Source organism: Protomyctophum bolini (assembly GCF_963924005.1).
Source record: "Protomyctophum bolini genome assembly, chromosome: 8".
NCBI classification, from domain to species: Eukaryota; Metazoa; Chordata; class Actinopteri; order Myctophiformes; family Myctophidae; genus Protomyctophum; species Protomyctophum bolini.
Genome location: NC_137869.1, coordinates 19,129,513 through 19,149,909, shown reverse-complemented (window position 1 = coordinate 19,149,909; position 20,397 = coordinate 19,129,513). Strand labels below are relative to the sequence as shown.

The following is a 20,397-nucleotide window of genomic DNA, read 5'->3' as shown; positions in this document are numbered from 1 at the left end:
TTTCTGAAGAAAACTAACCTTTTGAAATGATATATTTTGTAAAAGTATTCTTTGGTTGTGTTCTAATTCCAGTCAGATCCTGTCAGCTGTCCTGCTCCTTCTGCGGCTGTGGGACAGCGGGACGAGAGAGATGGACAACGAGCGCTCCACCCAGGGAACCAGCGCTCCCCTGCTGCCCCTCCTGCAGCGCTTTCACAACATCCACAGCAGTAAGGAGGAGCCGGCCCCCGAGGAGGAGATCGAGGTGAACCTTTATTCGCCTCTACTTTACCCATTAAGACCTGAAGCCCATTCTAAAAACGTCTTCAAAATCCTTCACAGTTTTCTGTTTCCATGTCAGTGTTTTTTTTTTATTCGTTTTTTTTACTAATTTAATTGGGTCACATATGCTACTTTAATAACTTGATAATGAGGTTTGGAATGCCCTCTTAAAGCCCTTGTATTAGTTGTTGTCTCACAGTAGAGGGCAGCACGGGTCCATAAAATTGGACCCGGTCCAAACGACCAAAACGGCACCGATCCCATATAGATCCGGACCCATAGTGTGTTCTCTGCAATATTATATGCTTTAACATGACATGAGACGACTGCACCCCGCCTCTCGAGACAGCGCAGCGGAGGGTTGCAAACTTGCATAGGGGGTCGCCATGATTGCATTGCAATATAGCCAGCTGTGTGTGTGTGTGTGTGTGTGTGTGTGTGTGTGTCGTGTGTGTGTGCTCGCACGTTGTTGGGATTGGGGTGAGAGAGAGAGACAAAGTGAAAGAGAGAGAGAGCGAGCGCTTTATAATTTAAGCACTTTAGAATTTGAGCACTTTAGAATGTAATAATTACAACGCACGCATGTCTATTTTTTAAACCTATTTTTAAAGTTGAAGGGTTTAATATATAAAGCTCGGATCCTCACGGGTAATTTCGGGTAACTGCATTTCAGACGATCCGACCCAGACCCGCAGCAATTTGGAATGGTCAATATTCTGGGCCCGAACTGGCTCGGTTCTCGGTTCGGCTCTCGGGTATTGGGTTCCGGTTGGACCCGTGCTGCCCTCTACCTCACAGCCCCTCTGACTATTGTTGTTGCCTCCCCCTCCCCCCAGATCCTCACAGCCCCTCTGACTCCCAACGAGAGTTTCCTGCGCTACTTGACCCTGCCCCAGGACAACGAGCTGGCCATCGACCTGCGGCAGACGGCCGTGGTGATCATGGCTCACCTGGACCGCCTTGCTGCTCCATGTAGCCCTCCAACGTGCAGCTCCCCTACCTCGCACAAGGTGCCAACACACAACATACACCTGGACGTCTTTTATCAAGTCTTATGCTTAATTTGTACTTCTACGACATCGTTACATCATGGTCATCAGTAGGCTGTTCCCTCACTTCCATGTTCCCTATTTGATAAAAAATGATGGTGGCCTGTCACAAGTTGTCTATGGATACAATAGCTTCACATACAATTCATATTTCTGTAGATTGTTAAATAGGAGCCTTATTGATACTAATTACTTTTCCTGTCTTTGTGCTTTATTGGAGGATCACGGCAATATACAGGTAAATAAAAAATATGCTCTTTGCTATCCTTAAGGTTGTCAATTGTTTTTAGTCATATTTTATTTTATGTTTTACTTGTCGAGTATCTTGAAAAGTGCTACAGTATGTAAGTCAGATATTAGGTAGTGTACTGTATACAGTGCCTGTTTACATTAAATCTATGAAACTTGACCAACAGGCAACTTCATAGTAGCCATTTTTAGAAGTCGCTGATCAGAGCACCTTTTTTGGACGAACAGAAGAATAGTTTCATACAATATAATCTTACTTAATCTCTGTGACTGTGTCCATCTGCTTGCACTATAGGGAACCCTGCAGGAGGTGATAGCCTGGGGTCTACTGGGTTGGAAGCTCTATGCCAACGTCAACGGCCCCATCCAGTGCAAGGGTCTGTCCAGCCTGGGAGTCAATCAGATCGTCTGCTCAGAGAAGGGGTTTCTCATCTTGTCTAGCAGCGGTGCCGTTTACACCCAGAACTACAAGAGCACCACACTGGTATGAATTATTTTGTCAAGCAACCGTTTTGGTTGGCTCTATTGTATATTAGCCCGACTGGGCTCTTACACAAGTTTTTCAAAACGTAGCTTATCTACACGCTCGTAACACGTCGCAATGTGTTGTGAGCTTGTATATCTGCTACTTTTTTGAACATTTGTAACAAGTTTCAGGACACATCGACTGCATAATTGCCGATAACATTGTCATCAAAAGAAAGTTACATAATGGCCAGTATATCAGTCTACTGTATGTGTTGCTGTGTCGTTGCAGTCTCCCATGCTAGTCCACACTCTGAGCTCTGTATGTGTTGTGTTGCTGTGTCGTTGCAGTCTCCCATGCTAGTCCACGCTCTGAGCTCCAGAAAGATCATGAAGCTGGCTGCTCACCCCGACGGGCAGCACTACCTGGCCCTGTCAGCCAATGGGGAGGTGTTTTCCTGGGGCTGTGGAGACGGTGGCCGTCTTGGACACGGGGACACCACGTAAGAAACTATAGTCAATGGAACGAGAGACACCTGATGATACTGATGCTGATATTATTCAACACATGCATATTCAATAAAATACGGAATTATGCTGGAAATGCGTATAGACTCCTCTCCTTTAAATGTTTCCCCCCATAAACCATAAACGTTTATTATTGTACAACTATACATTATTTTATATAGTTATAACAAGTAAGACGCGTGAACCCGGGAAGCGAACGCAGCTGTTGTGGCAGTCTGTTTTCTACTGTGTGTGTGTGTGTGTGTGTGTGTGTGTGTGTGTGCGATACAGCTGCGCCCTCTGGTGGCGGGCGGGTGGTGTTACAGCGGGACAGACAGACACACAGACAGACATGATCTGCAGGGTCTCATAGTTAGTGCTCACTGCGTTCGCAATAAATATATTGTATAAAATATTTGAATATATAGAATATAAAAAAGAATACATTCGAATGGGATTATAGAGGGAAACTGACAGCCTGAGTATTTCGTAACCAAACTATTCATTTCATATACTGTAGTAGTGTAGTTAGTTGATACAACTTGATGCTTTTATTTTACTAATAAAGTTTGTGTTGCTTTATGGCTGTGTAATTTTCGTGTTCTATGTGGATTTACTTATGAAACAGTTTTGGCGAATTCATCACATGAAAAAAAAACGGTCTAATTAAGGACTGTTGACACCTGTAATGAATATAATCTCCTCCAAACCAGTAAATGCTACATGGAGAAAGGTTGATCAAAACAAGGAAGGAATGTAAGTCCATGATTATTGATTTCCAATCCCAGGTATCTGGAGGAGCCTGCCATGATCACGGCGTTCAACGGGAAGCAGGCGGGGAAGCAGGTGGTGCACATCGCCTGTGGCAGCACCTACAGCGCTGCCATCACGGCCGACGGGGAGCTCTACACCTGGGGAAGAGGGAACTACGGCCGCCTGGGCCACGGTGAGAACCGTATTTCAACTTTGTGGGTTTTTTTCCGCACATTAATGCATATTAATTAACTTCATCATACAAGAGTGGCACACAAATTGCTTTAAACCAACAAATCCCGACTGAGTCCACAACTGGGATGCTGACATGGGAATGTTGTCCTTGATTGTCTTCACAGGGTCCAGCGAGGACCAGACCACACCCATGCTGGTGACGGCACTGAAGGGACTGAAGGTCCTAGATGTGGCGTGTGGCAGTGGCGATGCACAAACTCTCGCCGTGACGGAAAACGGTGAGCAGGAGAGAAAGGACTTACCGACTGAAGTCGGTCTAGGACGGTGGTCTTCAAAGTGGGGAACCACTGGTGGTCTGTGGCTCAGATTGCAAAGTTTTAACAAGGTATTTGTTGTCTCTCAAACATTGTCCTCTCCCTGTGGGACTGCAGGTCAGGTGTGGTCGTGGGGTGACGGCGACTACGGTAAACTGGGCCGCGGGGGCAGCGACGGCTGCAAGACACCCAAGCTGGTGGAGAAGCTGCAGGACCTGGACATCGTGAAGGTATGCTGCGGCAGTCAGTTCTCGGTGGCGCTCGCCAAGGACGGCCAGGTTTACACTTGGGGAAAAGGGGACAACCAGCGCCTGGGCCACGGCACCGACGAGCACGTCCGCTATCCCAAGTTGCTCGACAGCTTGCAGGGTGAGTTGTTTATGACGGTGAACCCTCTAGTTTGTGTGAGCGCACGCTAATGCTCTTCAGAGCCATGCTCTTTGCAAATATCTCTCTCTCTCTCTCTATTTATCTGATCCACTGCTGATATCAATTGTACAGACATATTTTTGTTTTTACTTCTCTGGTTCTGGCTAGGTTCAGGCCAAAGGTTTATGCTAATTGGTCAGGTTGGGTAGGGCTCACTCTACAACAGCAGTGGTAGCGCAGAAATGTGTGGGGATGAATTAATTGAGGAGAGAAAATCGGTAACGGACATCCAAAATTCCAGACGATATCTAGTCTCATGTACTATATTGCCCAGTCCTAGAATATTAACCCTCTGCCTGTGGTTTAGCTGTTTCTGTTTCGTAAAAAAAAGAGAGAGAGAGAAAGAAAAAAAAAACACTACCAGAGCACCAATCAGGCTGTCAGGTTTCTGAACTGCCAATATGTACCGCACATTAAAGACAAGGCGTGATCCGAGCACTCAAAACGTTAAAAATGAGGAGAGGCTGGATAAAAATAGTACTTAATAGTTAAATAGTTAAAAGAAGCCATCTATTTTTAGCTCGTGTCACTGCCAGTCCCACTGATCTTTGAAGCATCAGCCTACTTTACATTATTACTTTTTGCATCTCCATCGAGCACCTGGTTTCTTTATGTACCGCACATTGTTGTTGTAGAACAGGGGTTCCCATTACGTCGATCGCGGTCGACCAGTCGATCGCAAGCGCTGCGCAAGTAGACCGCTTGGCCCTGAACATGAAAAAATTAAAATAAAACAATCCTCGAGTTGCCTCGGGCAGGCGGCGGCGCGGCTATATATCCATCATTGTTCATATAGCAAGATGCGCGCGGCAAAGAAGCCTAAAACATATCACTTCCATGCAGAGTGGGAAGAAGATTATTTTTTCACAATGTCACATTCCAAGTCCAACTGCGTTTGCCTTACTCGAGCCCATCGCTACATTCATGTGCTTCCCATTCAGAAGCTGATGTTGATTCCATTGCCTCGAAAATAGCAACACTTTTTAACATGAACTCTTCTGCGTTGGAGAATGAAATCATGGCACTGCAGGCTGACATACAGATAAAGTTGCGCGCCCGCGATGGAGAGTTTTGGAACTTACTCGTGAAGGAATATTCCACATATTTATGTGAATCAGCGTTTTCCCACATGAAGATAATTAAGTCCAAATATCGTTCCACGTTGACGGACGATCATTTGGAGGCCTGTTAGACTAGCTGTCAGCAGTGACTGTCCGGATTACGCAGCGCTGACGGACTCCATTCAGTGCAAGGCTGAAAGCAGTCATCTGATTAAAGGGATAGTTCTCATTTTTTTAACTTAAATTGTATGAAATACTTTCCATTAATATAGTGGTTGCAACTGTAGGCCTATTAATTGATTGCCAGAGTCCTGTGGTAGGAGTTCTGCTCTGGTTAAGTTGAGTGCATTATTCCTTCATGTGATTGTGTATGCTTTTTATGTGTGATACTTTTAATATTTGTGAGCAATATGTTATTACAAATTAAAATTGATTGACGTTATTACAAAGAGTAACTTTAACAAAATAAAGCTGGTAAATAAATAGAATTTATTGATTGAAACAGTCCTAATGCCTTAATGTTATTTATTTTGAGTATTTTAAGCAATGGGATAATATTTTTTTGGTTGGTAGATCACCTTGAGCTGGCAATTTTAAAAGTAGACCTCAAGTCAAAAAAGTGTGGGCACCCCTGTTGTAGAATATGTAATGTTCTCCTGTATGTACAATGTATACATAAGAGAGCATTGGGTACTCATTCTGTGTACACAGTAGCGTGCCAAATGTTTAGGGTTGCTGGGATTCATGTGGTTAAGGCAGAGAAGAGCCAGAGTACTATAGTTACCCGTTGTATTAAAATGACGGTAAAGTTGAGCTTGAAATGTCACCTTTTCTCTCCCACGGCAGGGAAGAAGGTGGTAGACATCGCTGTGGGTTCTACACACTGCCTGGCTCTCACTGACGATGGGGAGGTGCACAGCTGGGGCAGCAACGACAAACTACAGCACTTTGATACACTGTTCTCCAACAAGAAGCAGCCCAAAGCACTGCCGGGCCTCAACTCCAAGCACATTGTGGGCATCTCCTGCGGCCCGGGACAGGTAAACCTACGTGATCCCCCAGCACGCCATCTATGATACCCAAAAGATACTTTTTACAACCCCACACACACACAATGCACACTTGAACACACTTGAAGACCACCATGTTGAAACCAGTTGAAACCCTCCCCATGTTGTTTTTACAGAGTTTTGCCTGGTCCTCCTGCTCTGAGTGGTCTGTCGGGCAGAGGGTGCCCTTCGTGGTGGACGTGTGCCCTATGACCTTTGAGCAGCTGGATCTGCTCCTACGACAGGTCAGCGAGGGCATGGACGGCAGCTCCGACTGGCCTCCTCCACAGGAGAAGGAGTGCATGGTCGTGGCCACACTCAACCTGCTCCGACTACAGGTAAGACAGAGCTGTAGTATGTTTCTAGCGCCAAACTGATTTTTAGCCAGAGTAGAGTTGGGAACTAGCGGTTTGAATCTGCGTTTTTCTTTCCCAGATGGATTAAAAACAAATCAATACAATTAAAATTGCATTAGACTCTGTGTGAAAGTGTCTTAATTTCATATAGTTGGCTCATGAGAACATTGGTTTGTCTGGTCTTTCAGCTCCATGCGGCCATTAGTAACCAGGTGGACCCAGAGGAGCTGGGCCTGGGCTTGGGCAGCGGGCTGCTCAACAATCTGAAGCAGACCGTGGTGATGCTCGCCAGCAATGCCGGGGTGCTCAACTCGGTGCAGGCGGCCGCCCAGGCCGTCCTCCAGAGCGGCTGGTCTGTGCTGCTGCCCACCGCTGAGGAGAGAGCCCGGGCTCTGTCCTCACTCCTACCTAATGCAGGTCTGGTGAACACTATTTCTCCCCTCTACACAAAATGTCTTAGCTGAAAGTGATTCAAAATGTACTGGTGACTAAAATACAGTGAATTATATTCTGCAGAAATATTAGACATTTTACTAGTTCATATAAAAAGTTCATATATGAAGTTCATATATAAAGCTTTGAAGAAAATCTTTGTATTTAATTAAAAAAATAAAAAAATCTTTATGAATTCATACATAAACAACTTGGCGACGAAGCAGCCACTAAATCTTGGTCTTCCTCAGCATCTGGAAACGAGATGAGCGTGAGCCCTGGGCGTCGCTTCATGATCGACCTGTTAGTCAGCAGCCTGATGGCAGACGGAGGGCTGGAGTCTGCGCTGAACGCTGCCATCACCGCCGAGATCCAGGTCAGTGCATTAGAGCATGAGTCGCAGCCCTGCACTCGTCTCCCACACATGATTTATTCATATACGCTGACTCTTATGTTTCATCACGTTGTAAACCACAGGCCTGTGGCACAGAGTGACACCAGAATGACCCTCACTGATATCATGTCACCCTTAAGTGATTCTGGGCCCTATCTTGCGCCACCACTTATTACCCCTTATCCTTAAAGGGATAGTTCAGATTTTCTTTACTTAAGTTGTATGAAATACTTGCCATTAATATAGTTGTTGCAACTGTATTAATTGATTGCCAGAGTCCCGTGGTGGGAGTTCTGCTCTAACCTGACTCTGCCAGTTGGGGGCGGTATTGGGTAACCATGTTCCCCAACACAGCCTCCATCTGGGATCTCTCAGGGAGTTGAGCTAACGCCGAACCACTCGTGGTTCGAACCAATCAGCGTGAGCTAAGGGCGGGACATGTGCGAAACCGGATGTGACGCTATATAGACTCGTCAATATGATTGGTTGTGTTTGCACGCCCACACGGTGATAGACAGACGGTCCAAGTATCTTGAAAAAAAGGAACAGCCCTGTCATCGAATTTGCTCCCGAGATCCCAGATCCCAATAAGCTGTGAAACAAATTTGTGTAGCAAGCTTCTTGGATCTGGCAGCGTCAGGTTAGTTCTGCTCTGGTTTTGGTGAAATATCAAGTAGTTCCGGTCATTTTGTGGGGGGCACTGGGGGCCATGCAGTAAAGGTAAGTAAAGGAAAGGTGTTTTTTGTGTCCATATCACTACGCCCAAAGAATAGTTCCATGTGATGGAGGAGTCAAAGTTGAACGAAAGTCGCTCTAATATTTTAGAAATAGGTCAACAATACAAATTACGTTAGTTTTGTGGATTAATTTACTTTTACTGCGTGGCCCCAGTGCCCCCCACAAAATGACCAGAACTACTTAATATTCACTAAAACCAGAGCAGAACTCCCACCACGGGACTCTGGCAATCAATTAATACAGTTGCAAGTATTTCATACAACTTAAGTTCAAAAAATCTGAACTATCCCTTTAAACTTACCGGTATTTGCCATTTTGAAAAACATTTAAAAATAATTCAATTAGCTGATCTACATCGACACGTTGTGAGCCTGTAGATTGGTGATTTGAACTATTTTAAAAGGTTTTTCAAAATAGTAAAACATGACAAATAAGTTTAGGGTCAAGGGGTGGCGCATGATATACCTGTAGCCCTCTGTGTATTCTGACTGACAATGTAAAGAAACAAATTATTATGACATGTACAGAACTGGGACCTGAGGGTTCATGTGATTTTAATCATCCTCTTCACACCAGGACATTGAAGCCAAAAAGGAGGCCCAGAAGGAGAAGGAGATAGATGAACAGGAGGCCAATGCGTCCACCATGCAACGCTGCCGTGCCATGCTGGACAAAGACCTCATCAACACGGGGATCTACGAGTCGGCCGGCAAGCAGAGCCTGCCGCTGGTGCAGCTGGTGCAGCAACTACTGAGGTACAAACACATCTTTGACCGGGACACTGATCATGCTCAAGTTCATGACCCACATTCTGCGCCACGATGCGCAGCCAGCTGTGATATTAACCGAGTTGACGTCATCTGCAGGAACATCGCCTCCCAGACAATCGCAAGGCTGAAGGACGTTGCACGGCGCATCTCCAACTGTTTAGACGCAGAGCAGGTCAGCAAGGAGCGCTCTGCATCTCTGGACCTGCTGCTACGATTCCAGAGGCTACTGGTCAGCAAGCTGTACCTGGGTGTCAACGGCACAGAGAACACCAATGGATACAGTGAGTGTCAATACTGGTTTCAATCCAATTTACTCTTCTGGACACCAGAATCAGCTGTTACTGATGAGACTAATGAAGGCGATCTGTTCCATTCTGGTCAAACAGAGTCAGGGTGCTGCTATTGTGCATGTTGGCTGACTGGAAACACCCTGCTACACCAGTGGGTCTCAAAGTGTCCTTGAATGGTTTCCAAGTGGCCCGTGCGGGTGTGTAACTCTGAAAGTGTACACAGACTCTGAGTGTTTGTGTACATGGGGGTCCTTGAAATCTTTTTTTTTTTGAGAACCACTGCACATTAAACTTCATTAGTATCATCATCGGTAACACCTGAAGGAAGTAGGGAAGCTGCCGGAAGTAGGAAGAGTTATTCTGTGGGCATATAGCCCATTGGGTTCCACTTGCAGGAATGTCTATGACTCCATGTGTTTGTTATCCTTCCACCTTTCTTGGTACAGACCCAGAGCTCCTGGGTGTGGGCTCCCTGTTGAAGAAATACATCACCCTGCTATGTACTCATATCGGAGACATCCTCCCTGTAGCTACGAGTATCGCCTTCGCCGGCCATCGCCACTTTGCCGAAGTGTCTCGCGTCATTGAAGGAGATCTGACTGGTAATTCCCTCAAATATTTGTTGTACAATATGGACCCAAATGGATTTGGTTCCATTTTCACACTCATGGGGGTCTGTGGCCTAATCATGCACACCAAACTGGGGATTGTTTAACTGAAAACATTTGAGAAGCACTGCTCCACAACCCATGACTGGTTCTTGTCATGTAGGTGTCCTCCTGCCTGAGCTGGTGGTGTCCATCGTCCTGCTCCTCACCATCGATGGAGGCCTCATGCAGGAGACGGGCTCCATCCCTCTCCTTGCTGGTCTCCTTGAACACCTGGACCGCTTCAATCATCTGTCCCCAGGACACGAGAGGGACGACAACGAGGACTTGGCGTGGCCGGGCATTATGGGTAAAGCTCCTAACGCAGGCCTAGAGCTGAGCGATACGACTTGAAAATGTTGTCAGTTTTGTCACACTATTTCATTTTCAGTATGTTTATATTGCTCATATTGTCTACAGAGGGGGAGATATTATGTTAGAACACAGACTATGACACAGTGTGACTAGTCATGTGCTCTACTGATTCCAGGCTCATTCTTCACGGGACAGAGTTCCAAGAACAACGAGGAGGTGTCCCTGATCCGCAAGGCCGACCTGGAGAACCACAACAAGGACGGCGGCTTCTGGACCGTCATCGATGGCAAGGTCTACGACATCAAAGACTTCCAGGCCCAGTCCCAGTCCCTCGCTGGGAACAGCATCCTGGGTAGGACTTGAAGGCCTCACTGGTTGCGATAACCGTTTAAAATCCTCCTATCATATCATATGGTTCCAGTTGACATTTGATCTGATCTGTAGGGAGCTTCTCAAATGAAATTGTCACCATATTGTGGGGCACGGTACAATAGGATTGGAATAATAAAGTCCTAGGATACGTTTCTTTTGACTTACACGTTGAAGTAGTCACACCTGTGACAAAAAGGAAACCTAGGTGTGTGCATAGATGAGTTGAGTGGCTCGTCACCTTGTTGGGTAATGTGATTCAGCCCAGGTTTGCGGACAGCGTGACATACATGCAGACATACCGTGCATACATACTGTACATGTGCACAGACGAAGAGACTCGACTAATACATTGATGATACAAGTGTAGAAGTTTAAATGCCACGATTCTTCTAACAGAGTTAGTATGTTTGCCTTACAGCCCAGTTTGCCACAGAGGACCCTGTGGTGGCACTGGAAGCTGCCTTGCAGTTCGAGGACACCAGGGAATCTATGCAGGCCTTCTGTGTTGGCCAATACATGGAGGTATGGGTGTTGTGGCTGCTCGGGAGTTGTTCCAAATGTCTAACATGTTCTCCAAGTTGTTTATCGTCTTCTCTAACTGCCTTGTCATCTCTAGCCCAATCAGGAGACCGTGACGACCCCAGACCTCAGCAGTCTGTCCTCTCCGCTCATCGACACAGAGAGGAACCTGGGACTGCTGCTGGGGCTGCACGCCTCCTACCTGACCATGAGCACCCCCCTGTCCGCCATGGAGATAGAATGTGCCAGTGAGTTCACTAAGAGACATTTTCGGCTTACATGTACACACCATCCAGAGTATTGACTTATTTGGGTTTGGTTTAATCGAGAAGTTAAAAAAACATGTATGTATCAATGAATCGCCACAGAAAATCAACCATCTCATAATCAACTACATAAATTAGTCTGTTAGATGTCGGGTATCAGGTATCCCAGATACCTGATGAAGGTCGTTTAGACCGAAACGTTGTCATCTAATAAAACTACTGCTCTATAAGTGAAGACAGTGTGCAGGGCAGGGCGGGACCCTTATCTTCTCAAAAACATTTACAAAAAAGCTAAAGTTTTCATGAATTAAAAACCAAATTAAATTTATTTTTTCATGAACAAATACAATAAAAATCTAAGAAATTCCAGAAATTGGAACAGATATTTAGATCTCCTATTTTCACTAGTTTGTGTCCCGGGAGAATGTCTAATTTCTGTTTTGGGTCACGGGCTAAAAAGTTTGGGAACCACTGATTGTAAGCTGTTTGGTGCTCCCCCAGAGTGGCTCCAGTCGTCCATCTTCTCCGGGGGCCTGCAGACCAGTCAGATCCACTACAACTACAACGAGGAGAAGGACGAGGACCACTGCAGCTCCACCAACCCGGACAAGACCAAGCTGTACTTCCGTAGAATAACCCTCAGCGACCACGCACAGCCCTTCCTCCAGGCCATCGCCGACAACAACACTCAGGACCACACTGTGAAGGTATGTATGTGGCACTTGCCGCACTTAATGGAACTCATTAATTTAACTGATTATGAAAACGTTATCTCTTCCATACATTGTACTGTGAGCAGAGGGCGGGACACCCCTTGCCTTCACTTTGCAGTTACAGTCAGGTAGACAAGCAAGCATAATGCATTTTACACATTTTTGTGTGTATTATTGTCTCATCTGTGACATCACTGCAGGACTTTCTATGCCAAATCGAGCGTTGTTGTAAGCAGTATCATCTCATCACCCCCATCACCTTCCCACTGGAGCATCCCGTAGAGGAGGTCGGGCGTCTGCTGCTCTGTTGCCTGCTAAAACACCAAGATCTGGGTAAACTACAGTATATCTACGCACGCACTTTTTTGTATTTTATGAATGCCATTTTTACTTTTTAAGCTATGGTGGAATGGTAAATGGTGCATTTATATAGCGCCTTTATCCAAGGCGCTTTACATAATAGATTGTGCATTACGTTCACCCATTCACACACATCATGGGCCAAATATTGTACACTGATGGCGGCGGAAACCATGCAAGGCACCAACCAGCACATCAGGAGCAATTAGGGGTTCAGTGTCTTGCTCAAGGACACAACATTAACTTTGGGGGAGCCCAGGTTCGAACTGGCAACCTTGCAGTTACCATCCAGCCACTCTACCCCTTGGCCACCGCCGCCCACCGGAATTCATGAGATGGCCCAAAATAAATAATATATATAAAGACACAACTGTTTTGCTCTATCTTGTTGTCTTATCAACCAAAATGTTCTCTTCTGGGGAAAAAAACCCCAACAACAAACCATTCCATGTACATAATTATTTAACCACCACATGTGAGCATGTAACAATGACTTGTTAAGCTATGCAGCAGACATCAAGTGCATGCTTTCTCATTCACAAACAGAACAATATTAGGCATTTAGCAGACACTCTCATCCAGAACAATTTACAATAAACAATGTAATTAATCACATAAATATAAATGCAAAGAGAGTAAGTAGTATAGTGCCTCAAGAAACTAGGATACCAGGTAAACAATGAACCTATACAACATTTGTATTTTAAGTTTTTATTATGTAGTAGTAATGTAATGTATTCTATGTGTAGACTGTCTAAACAACATGCTATACATCTGTTCCTGTCACAGGTCATGTTGCACTCTCACTTGTCCATCAGTGTGCCTTGGGTGTGGACCAGGGGAAGCAGAGGTCCCTCCCCAAATCTGTGATAGACGTGTGCCGCATGGTGTACCAGGCCAAGTGCTCTTTAATCAAGGTACGGTACGGTGTGTGTGACACCTGATTTATGCTTGTGCTGTGTCCCCCCTGATCTGCAAGCTCACAATGCGCCACATCATGACACTTTGTGAGCTTGTAGATTGCCTATTTTCGACCCAGGACACCATAGTACGACTATGTATAGATCAGACTTGAGAGCTGTCCAACGTCTACGGATGACAGCGCTGCAATACGAGTTGCTCCTCTGAATCTTTAATGACGTGTGGGAGCCAGGTTCGGTGTAACTAATTTGTTATACAAGGAGTAGCATGGCTTTGTAAGAAAAATCCCTGCTCTTTTTCAAGTTTCGGTTTCTGTTGACCCTAGAAGCACCAATCTTCATTCTTTACTCACCTTTTATCTCCATTGAGCACCTGGTTGATCTCTCTCTCTCAGAGCTACACCACTGTTTCATACTTGGTGGCACAGGTCTTTAATTCTGGTTTCTGGGGCTAAAAGAATTGCTTCCAAATCAACTACCACTTCAAGGTGTAATTTTATGACCAAATCCTAGTTTGAAGTACACTGAAATTAGTTATACAAAACGTGTTTTGCACATTTTGGCGTTGCACTGTGACTTCAACTGAAAGTGATGTTGTTTGATGTGCTTGGTCAGACCCACCAGGAGCAGGGTCGTTCCTATAAGGAGGTGTGCGCCCCGGTCATCGAGCGACTGCGCTTCCTGTTCAATGAGCTGCGACCGGCCGTGAGCAACGACCTGTCCATCGTGTCCAAGCTGAAGCTGCTGAGTTCTCAGCCCCGCTGGAAGAGAATCACGCGCAAACTCATCAGGGACCGCAGGAAAAAAAGAGGTACCCCAACATTACCCAATGATATTTCGTGTAGGGCTTAAACAGGAGGGATGTGACCCTTTATCCCAAAACTTTAAAAAAAATAGTTCAACTAGCCGATCTACATCAACACGTGAGCTTGTAGATCAGCTATTTGAACTAGTTTAAAATGTTTTTCAAAATAGTAAAAAATGGCAAAAACGTTTAGGGATAAGGGCTAAGGGGTAGCGCAAGATCATATAGCACATCGTGTCATGGGGGGTCAACTAATATACAGTATGGTTTGAGTGGTAACTATAGGGATATTGCCAGTAGAGATGGACCACATTGTTACATTATCATGGGCCAAATCTCAATATCCGATAACTAAGTTGGAATGCCTTTCACTTCAGTGCCTAAAAAGTCAGAGTCTGCTGACTTGGAGGAGCCAAAGCTGGAGAATGAAGGGACCAACGGAGAGGAGCTGAATGTCCCTGTTAACCCCACGTCTGGCGACAGGAAATCACCCACTAGCAAAACACCCAAGGTGCTCATTCCCTTTCTCTCTCCAGGGTCTTATTTATTTGTTGGCAATGAATGGCATTATTTGCCAACTCATTTCCTAAATGTCTTATTATTTTTAAGGCATGCAAATGGCGCACACAGAAAGTATGAATGACTGATTTTTTTCACCAGGCAATGCTGAAGGTGTGATTGCTCTTTTACTAATGAACAGGTTCCTGACACCTGTCCGTCAGGGAAGGGGATAAATTAGTCCTTGCATAGGGTGTCGACACATTCAGGGATTAGATACAATTATAAAAATAGCAGGTGTACAAGTTTGCAGCGTGGCACAAAGTGACGTATGTACTGTGATGAGCTTCTATACCTGCTATACTATATAGTATATCTGCTATGTTAATGGGTTAGAGAACAATGTAACGGTTACAGTTTTTGTGAAACCTAACATTGTTGTATTGGTGTTTCCATAGCAGGACAAGTGGCATCCTCTCATGAACACCGTGAACAGTGTTCAGAAGTACAGGTGGCTGAAGCACAGTGTTATGGGCATCTTCTCTCAGTCCAGCCTCATGGCCACCATAGTGGAGTTTGCACTGAAAGAAGAACCTCTCGATGTGGAGAAGATGAGGAAGTGTCTCCTGAAACAGGTGAGATTCATCTAAAAACACTTCATTTGAAACATTTAGTTTACTCCACAAGGAGTTGATGGGCCAATAGAGCAACCAATAAAGATACACGTAGAGGAAATTAGAATACAGGTATATCATTTAGCATATATGCACACATACATATGCATGTAGTAGTAGTAGTAGTAGTTCGTTTTTTGCTCACATCACAGATTTAGGGTGAAATTAGTTAAAGATCCATCATTTAGTTTTCCAGGAACGAAAGGATCAAAGAAAAGTGCTGGGCGCAGAGGGGAGTTTCTTAGAGGTTGCATCATGTGGTAGCCTTCTAAATGAAGTGAACAGGATCTCAAACAGAGTTTATATTACTGCCTCTCCTCGCCGCCACAGCTGGAGAGGGCGGAGGTTCGGCTGGAGGGTATCGACACCATGCTGAAGCTGGCCTCTAAGAGCTTCCTGTTGCCATCGGTGCAGTATGCCATGCTGTGTGGCTGGCAGCGGGTCATACCAGAAGGGACCAACATCGGGTATGTCAACAGGCTTTCACATTATATCATACTACTGTACATCATACACCCTAATTACCCAAACTGGCTTACAGTATATACTTTGTATGTCTTTGTTGAATGACAAAATAGTGAAAATAGCTATAAGCTTGTGCAACAGCAATTATAGAAACTATAGAAAATGTGCCTAAAATACGGACGTCAGTGCAAAATTGGCTATATGGCCAAATCATAGTTCAGATGTAGCATACATTCTTCAACAAAAGCTTAGGTAACTAAATTCTCTTAACGCATGTCAGTGCTCGACCAAATAAAGCTCTCTTAACAACAACATGAAAGCAGCTACAGCTACATTATGTCGGTTAAAGGTAGTGTAAGTGATATTTGTTATTCTGTTATTCTGATAGTAATAATTGCTATTGAGTGTTCCTTCAGTAAAAGGGGTCTCCCTGTCTGCCCGGCTCTTTAATAAACAGAACATACATGTTCAGGTAGGTAACACATTTTCCGCCAATCAGGAGTGAGTAGCCATCATCAGCTTAATTTTTTATAGTGTTCCAGTTCCAAGTTTGACTGCTCATTTCTATGTCATCATTTACAATTCCACTTGTTTAATCTGTATCCTGGCTGCGTTCTCTATCCTGATTGGATAAAATTGGTATCCCCATCTGAAAATGCATTTTCTGTTTAATAAAAAGCTGGAGAGACATGGAGACTCCTGTTACTGAAAAAACACCATAGCAATGAGTACTTTGAGAACTTTTTAACACTTTTTTAAACCAAAGAAACTCACTTAACCTACCTTTAAACCTGTGGCGGTGGATTAATTTCCTATTGTGTTTGATCTGTGGCTGCCATGCAGCGAGCCACTGTCGGACTGCCTGAAGGACGTGGATCTCATCCCGCCGTTCAACCGCATGCTGCTGGAGGTGACCTTCGGCAAGCTGTACTCCTGGGCCATCCAGAACGTCCGCAGCATCCTGCTGGAGGCCAGCGTCAAGTTCAAAGAGCTGGGTGGGTGCGCGGCACGCCATAGTTCACTGGTTCCAGTGTGTCAGGTCCCATTTGTGGGTCGTGGTCAGATCTTTATGGGTGCCTTGATTTTTTGGTTTCCTACATTTAGTTTTTAACACATTCCCTGCTAGACTTATTTAATTCATTAACATGTAGGTTTTTTTCACGTAGGTTTTTCCCCTTTCAACCCTTATTTTGAAGAGCCAAATACCCATAAACGGATGTTACGATGACGTAATGGTGTGTGTGTGTGTGTGTGTTGTCTTGACCGGTTGTTGATCTCTCGCTGGGTGCAGAAAAAACCTGACCGCAACTATCACAGCGCCGGCAATCGGCCGTTGAATAAAACTAAAAACGATTTGAGATAAAAGACATTGAAAACGCTAAAAGGTTTGGGAACCACTACAATAGTTCATGTCATACCTGAAATAAACTGGCCACATACCTCTATACATAGCTGGTAATCACATGTACGTAGCTGGTAATTGGTAACTGGTAGTTGGTTATCATATCATTTACATGGCTGGTTATCATATGTCTGTATGATCAGAAGGTAACCTGAGCTAAAGTACGTACTATGATTTTTTTTGCCCGTGCACCACCAGGCGTGCAACCTGTTCCCCTGCAGACCATCACCAACGAGAACCCGGCAGGCCCGAGTCTCGGCACCATTCCACAAGCCCGCTTCCTCCTGTCCATGATCCACATGCTGTCCCTGAAGCACGGAGCCAACAGCCTCAGTTTGCTGCTCAACTCTGGCACGCTGGCCCTCACACAGAGCATACTCAGACTCATCGGTGAGCAGTGAGCATGCTCCACATTACAGAGACACATCACAGAGATGTCACTTTACTGCCAAGTGTACTTGGCAATAAATAAAACCTTTTCTTCAACGTCTCGTATCGTGGCAGTCCAACAAGAAGACATTAACACAATTCTACGAACAAGACACTGGACACATTAGTGCAGCATTACATTACATTACATTCTAGGGATATGCTTGACTAAAGAGCTGACTAATAGTCATGTAAATTTTTTGACTAATCAGTTAGATTTACTGTACTCTGTTTCTTGCATACTGTACATACAATTATGCAGAGACTAGCCTTGTTTGCGATGCGATGTGACGCATTGTGAGCATGTAAATCTGCTATTTTCAAAAGATTGTTATGCATTTGAAAACTTGAAATGAGACATTCTGCACAATGAGTACTTTTACTTTTGGTCCTTGTAACGGACTTTGACTTTGACTTGTAACGGAGTATTTCTATGTTGCAGTATTGATACTTTTACTTAAGTACTTTTTCCACCACTGGCTTTGGTCGACTAAGACCAAATCAACCGATGATGCAGCATATTTTCCAGCTTAAAAAAAGAACACAACCCATATTCACGTCTTCACGTCGTCGGTTGTATGTTCTCATTGACTGTGAAGGACCAGAGGAGGATCTCATGCCATCTTTTTGTCCTGTGCTGTCCTCAGGTCCCAGCACAGACAGCAGTGAGGAGGACCTGAGTCTGTGTGCACATGGAGGTTCCGCCACTGTCCTGGAGGAGTCCAGGAAGGAGGCGGCTCCAGCCCCGCTGCCCGCCTCTGGCCCAGAGCTAGCCGCCATGATGAAGATCGGCACCAGAGTCATGAGAGGACTGGACTGGAAATGGGGAGACCAGGTCAGTAGGATTATGAACTGTAGATGAATAGCATTAGTGAGCTTATGTTGAATAGTCTACACTAGCATTTGTTTAACAGACCAGTGCTTTCACTGATAAGAAAGAATGACAGCGATAAAGATTCACACAAGATATACTCAAGTGGATGACATAGACCACAACACAACTATAATAACAACCAAAGTGGTGAACGATATAATTGGGAGATCACTTCCAGAGAACGTTTTGTCGCCATAGTTGACACGACTTTGTTACAGGATGGACCGGCGCCTGGGCTGGGTCGGGTCATCGGAGAGCTGGGCGAGGACGGATGGATCAGAGTCCAGTGGGACACCAGTAGCACCAACTCCTACCGGATGGGCAAGGAGGGCAAGTATGACCTCAAACTGGCAGAGCCACCACCCGCCACCCAGCCTGCCACAGAAGACTCTGACACAGAGGACGACACAGGTCAGCCCATTTCCAAAACAAATTGATTTGTCTAACACTCCAACATTTGCCCTCCATTTATCCCCTCTGCCACTGTAATGTGTATTATTCAAGGAATTTGAGAGCAGTATAAATCCTGTATGGCCTATGCTACAGTCAGTACAATAGTTATGTTTCTATGCCGTCTTAATTCTGTAAATACCATGTCTGACTACCAGGACTCTTACTAAGTAGCCTTGGGAACCAAACGTTCCTGAGCCATAAGGCCCATATAGGTCAGGAGCTTATCTCCTGTTTCTGTAGCATGAGGCAGCTTGATGTATGGTACACCGCCTGGACATGACGCTGTAGTAGTAGGTTGTAGGAAGAGAGGCCTTTAATGAGTATTTTAGGTCACGGGCAAACGTCTAATTTCTCTAAGTTCATATCATACCTGAAATAAACTGGCCACATACCTGTATGCATAGTTGGTAATCACATGTACGTAGCAACACATACCCAGCACACAACAAAACAGGCAGAATGAGTGCTGATCAGTTTTGTTTCTGCTTTCCAGAAGGGGAACCGGTGGAGAAGAGTAACCACCCCACAGCCATGATGCTGACCAGTACAGTCAACCTGCTGAAGACTCTGTCTCTGTCCGCTGGTATCTATGCAGAGGTGTTACAGACAGATGCCACTCGCACCCTCTGTGGGCTGCTCAGAGTGCTGGTGGAAAGCGGAGCCAACGACAAGTCAGGTAACACATCCAACACTCCTTTATTGGGTTATTATTTGTCACTGTATTTTGCACATATTGTATGTGAAATCTGTCCTCTGCATTTACAGATCCTTACTATTAGGAGTTGTGGCCACTTTTTAATAAGTGGAGCAATTAGGGATTTAAGTGAACTGAGCCTAAAGTCCAGTTCACTTCATACTTACTCACATGACGAACACAGCCGACCAACAAGCTCACAACGTGGTGCATACGACGTGTCCGGTGCTTGTAGGTTGGCTATTTCCGGTGTGCGATGGACCATAAGTTAACGTGTCCGTCTCCTTGTGTTCCTCAGGCTGTCCGTCCTTCAGGCTGGTGTCTCGGGAGCAGCACAGGAGCTGGTGCACGCTGGGATTCATCCGCAGCATTGCTGCACATCCGCAGATGTGCAGCACCCTCAGCACCTCCGCATGGATCAGCCTCCTGATCCGCATCGTGGAGGGACACCAGTCCTTCAACGCCATCACGCTGCAAAGACAGGTGGCTTTAACAGAATATCATGTGTTCGAAAACATTCCCATATAGTTTGTGATTCATAAGATTGTTAATGTTTACGCGCAAAATAAGGGGTTTTCTAAACATTTTCACTTGCATACCTCTAACTGCCCCCCGCCCCTCTTTTTTGTGTCAAATGTTATACAGTCTGAAAATATAAAACATATTAATGTTAACCATT

At 45.1% G+C, this 20,397-nt stretch overlaps 1 protein-coding gene across 17 annotated transcripts in view; it reads left to right on the top strand.

Annotated features, from left to right (window-relative positions):
• herc2 (HECT and RLD domain containing E3 ubiquitin protein ligase 2) overlaps window positions 1-20,397 on the top strand; it is a 74,435-nt gene that overhangs the window by 15,799 nt on the left and 38,239 nt on the right. For 7 of the 17 annotated variants that reach the window (XM_080771314.1, XM_080771304.1, XM_080771312.1 and 4 more), the window contains exons 9-40: window positions 73-244; window positions 1,098-1,271; window positions 1,531-1,548; window positions 1,855-2,043; window positions 2,376-2,527; window positions 3,320-3,477; window positions 3,644-3,757; window positions 3,911-4,162; window positions 6,130-6,323; window positions 6,470-6,670; window positions 6,877-7,105; window positions 7,372-7,496; window positions 8,829-9,007; window positions 9,119-9,303; window positions 9,759-9,914; window positions 10,084-10,269; window positions 10,450-10,626; window positions 11,065-11,168; window positions 11,263-11,413; window positions 11,933-12,138; window positions 12,345-12,477; window positions 13,294-13,421; window positions 14,040-14,235; window positions 14,607-14,740; window positions 15,186-15,362; window positions 15,732-15,868; window positions 16,710-16,861; window positions 17,467-17,658; window positions 18,345-18,532; window positions 18,790-18,982; window positions 19,518-19,700; window positions 20,017-20,201. In XM_080771314.1, coding sequence (XP_080627440.1) covers window positions 73-244; window positions 1,098-1,271; window positions 1,531-1,548; window positions 1,855-2,043; window positions 2,376-2,527; window positions 3,320-3,477; window positions 3,644-3,757; window positions 3,911-4,162; window positions 6,130-6,323; window positions 6,470-6,670; window positions 6,877-7,105; window positions 7,372-7,496; window positions 8,829-9,007; window positions 9,119-9,303; window positions 9,759-9,914; window positions 10,084-10,269; window positions 10,450-10,626; window positions 11,065-11,168; window positions 11,263-11,413; window positions 11,933-12,138; window positions 12,345-12,477; window positions 13,294-13,421; window positions 14,040-14,235; window positions 14,607-14,740; window positions 15,186-15,362; window positions 15,732-15,868; window positions 16,710-16,861; window positions 17,467-17,658; window positions 18,345-18,532; window positions 18,790-18,982; window positions 19,518-19,700; window positions 20,017-20,201 — 5,320 coding nt within the window. The remainder of the gene's footprint in view (window positions 1-72; window positions 245-1,097; window positions 1,272-1,530; window positions 1,549-1,854; window positions 2,044-2,375; window positions 2,528-3,319; window positions 3,478-3,643; window positions 3,758-3,910; window positions 4,163-6,129; window positions 6,324-6,469; window positions 6,671-6,876; window positions 7,106-7,371; window positions 7,497-8,828; window positions 9,008-9,118; window positions 9,304-9,758; window positions 9,915-10,083; window positions 10,270-10,449; window positions 10,627-11,064; window positions 11,169-11,262; window positions 11,414-11,932; window positions 12,139-12,344; window positions 12,478-13,293; window positions 13,422-14,039; window positions 14,236-14,606; window positions 14,741-15,185; window positions 15,363-15,731; window positions 15,869-16,709; window positions 16,862-17,466; window positions 17,659-18,344; window positions 18,533-18,789; window positions 18,983-19,517; window positions 19,701-20,016; window positions 20,202-20,397) is intronic. The other 10 variants (XM_080771309.1, XM_080771317.1, XM_080771306.1 and 7 more) reach the window with 3 other exon arrangements.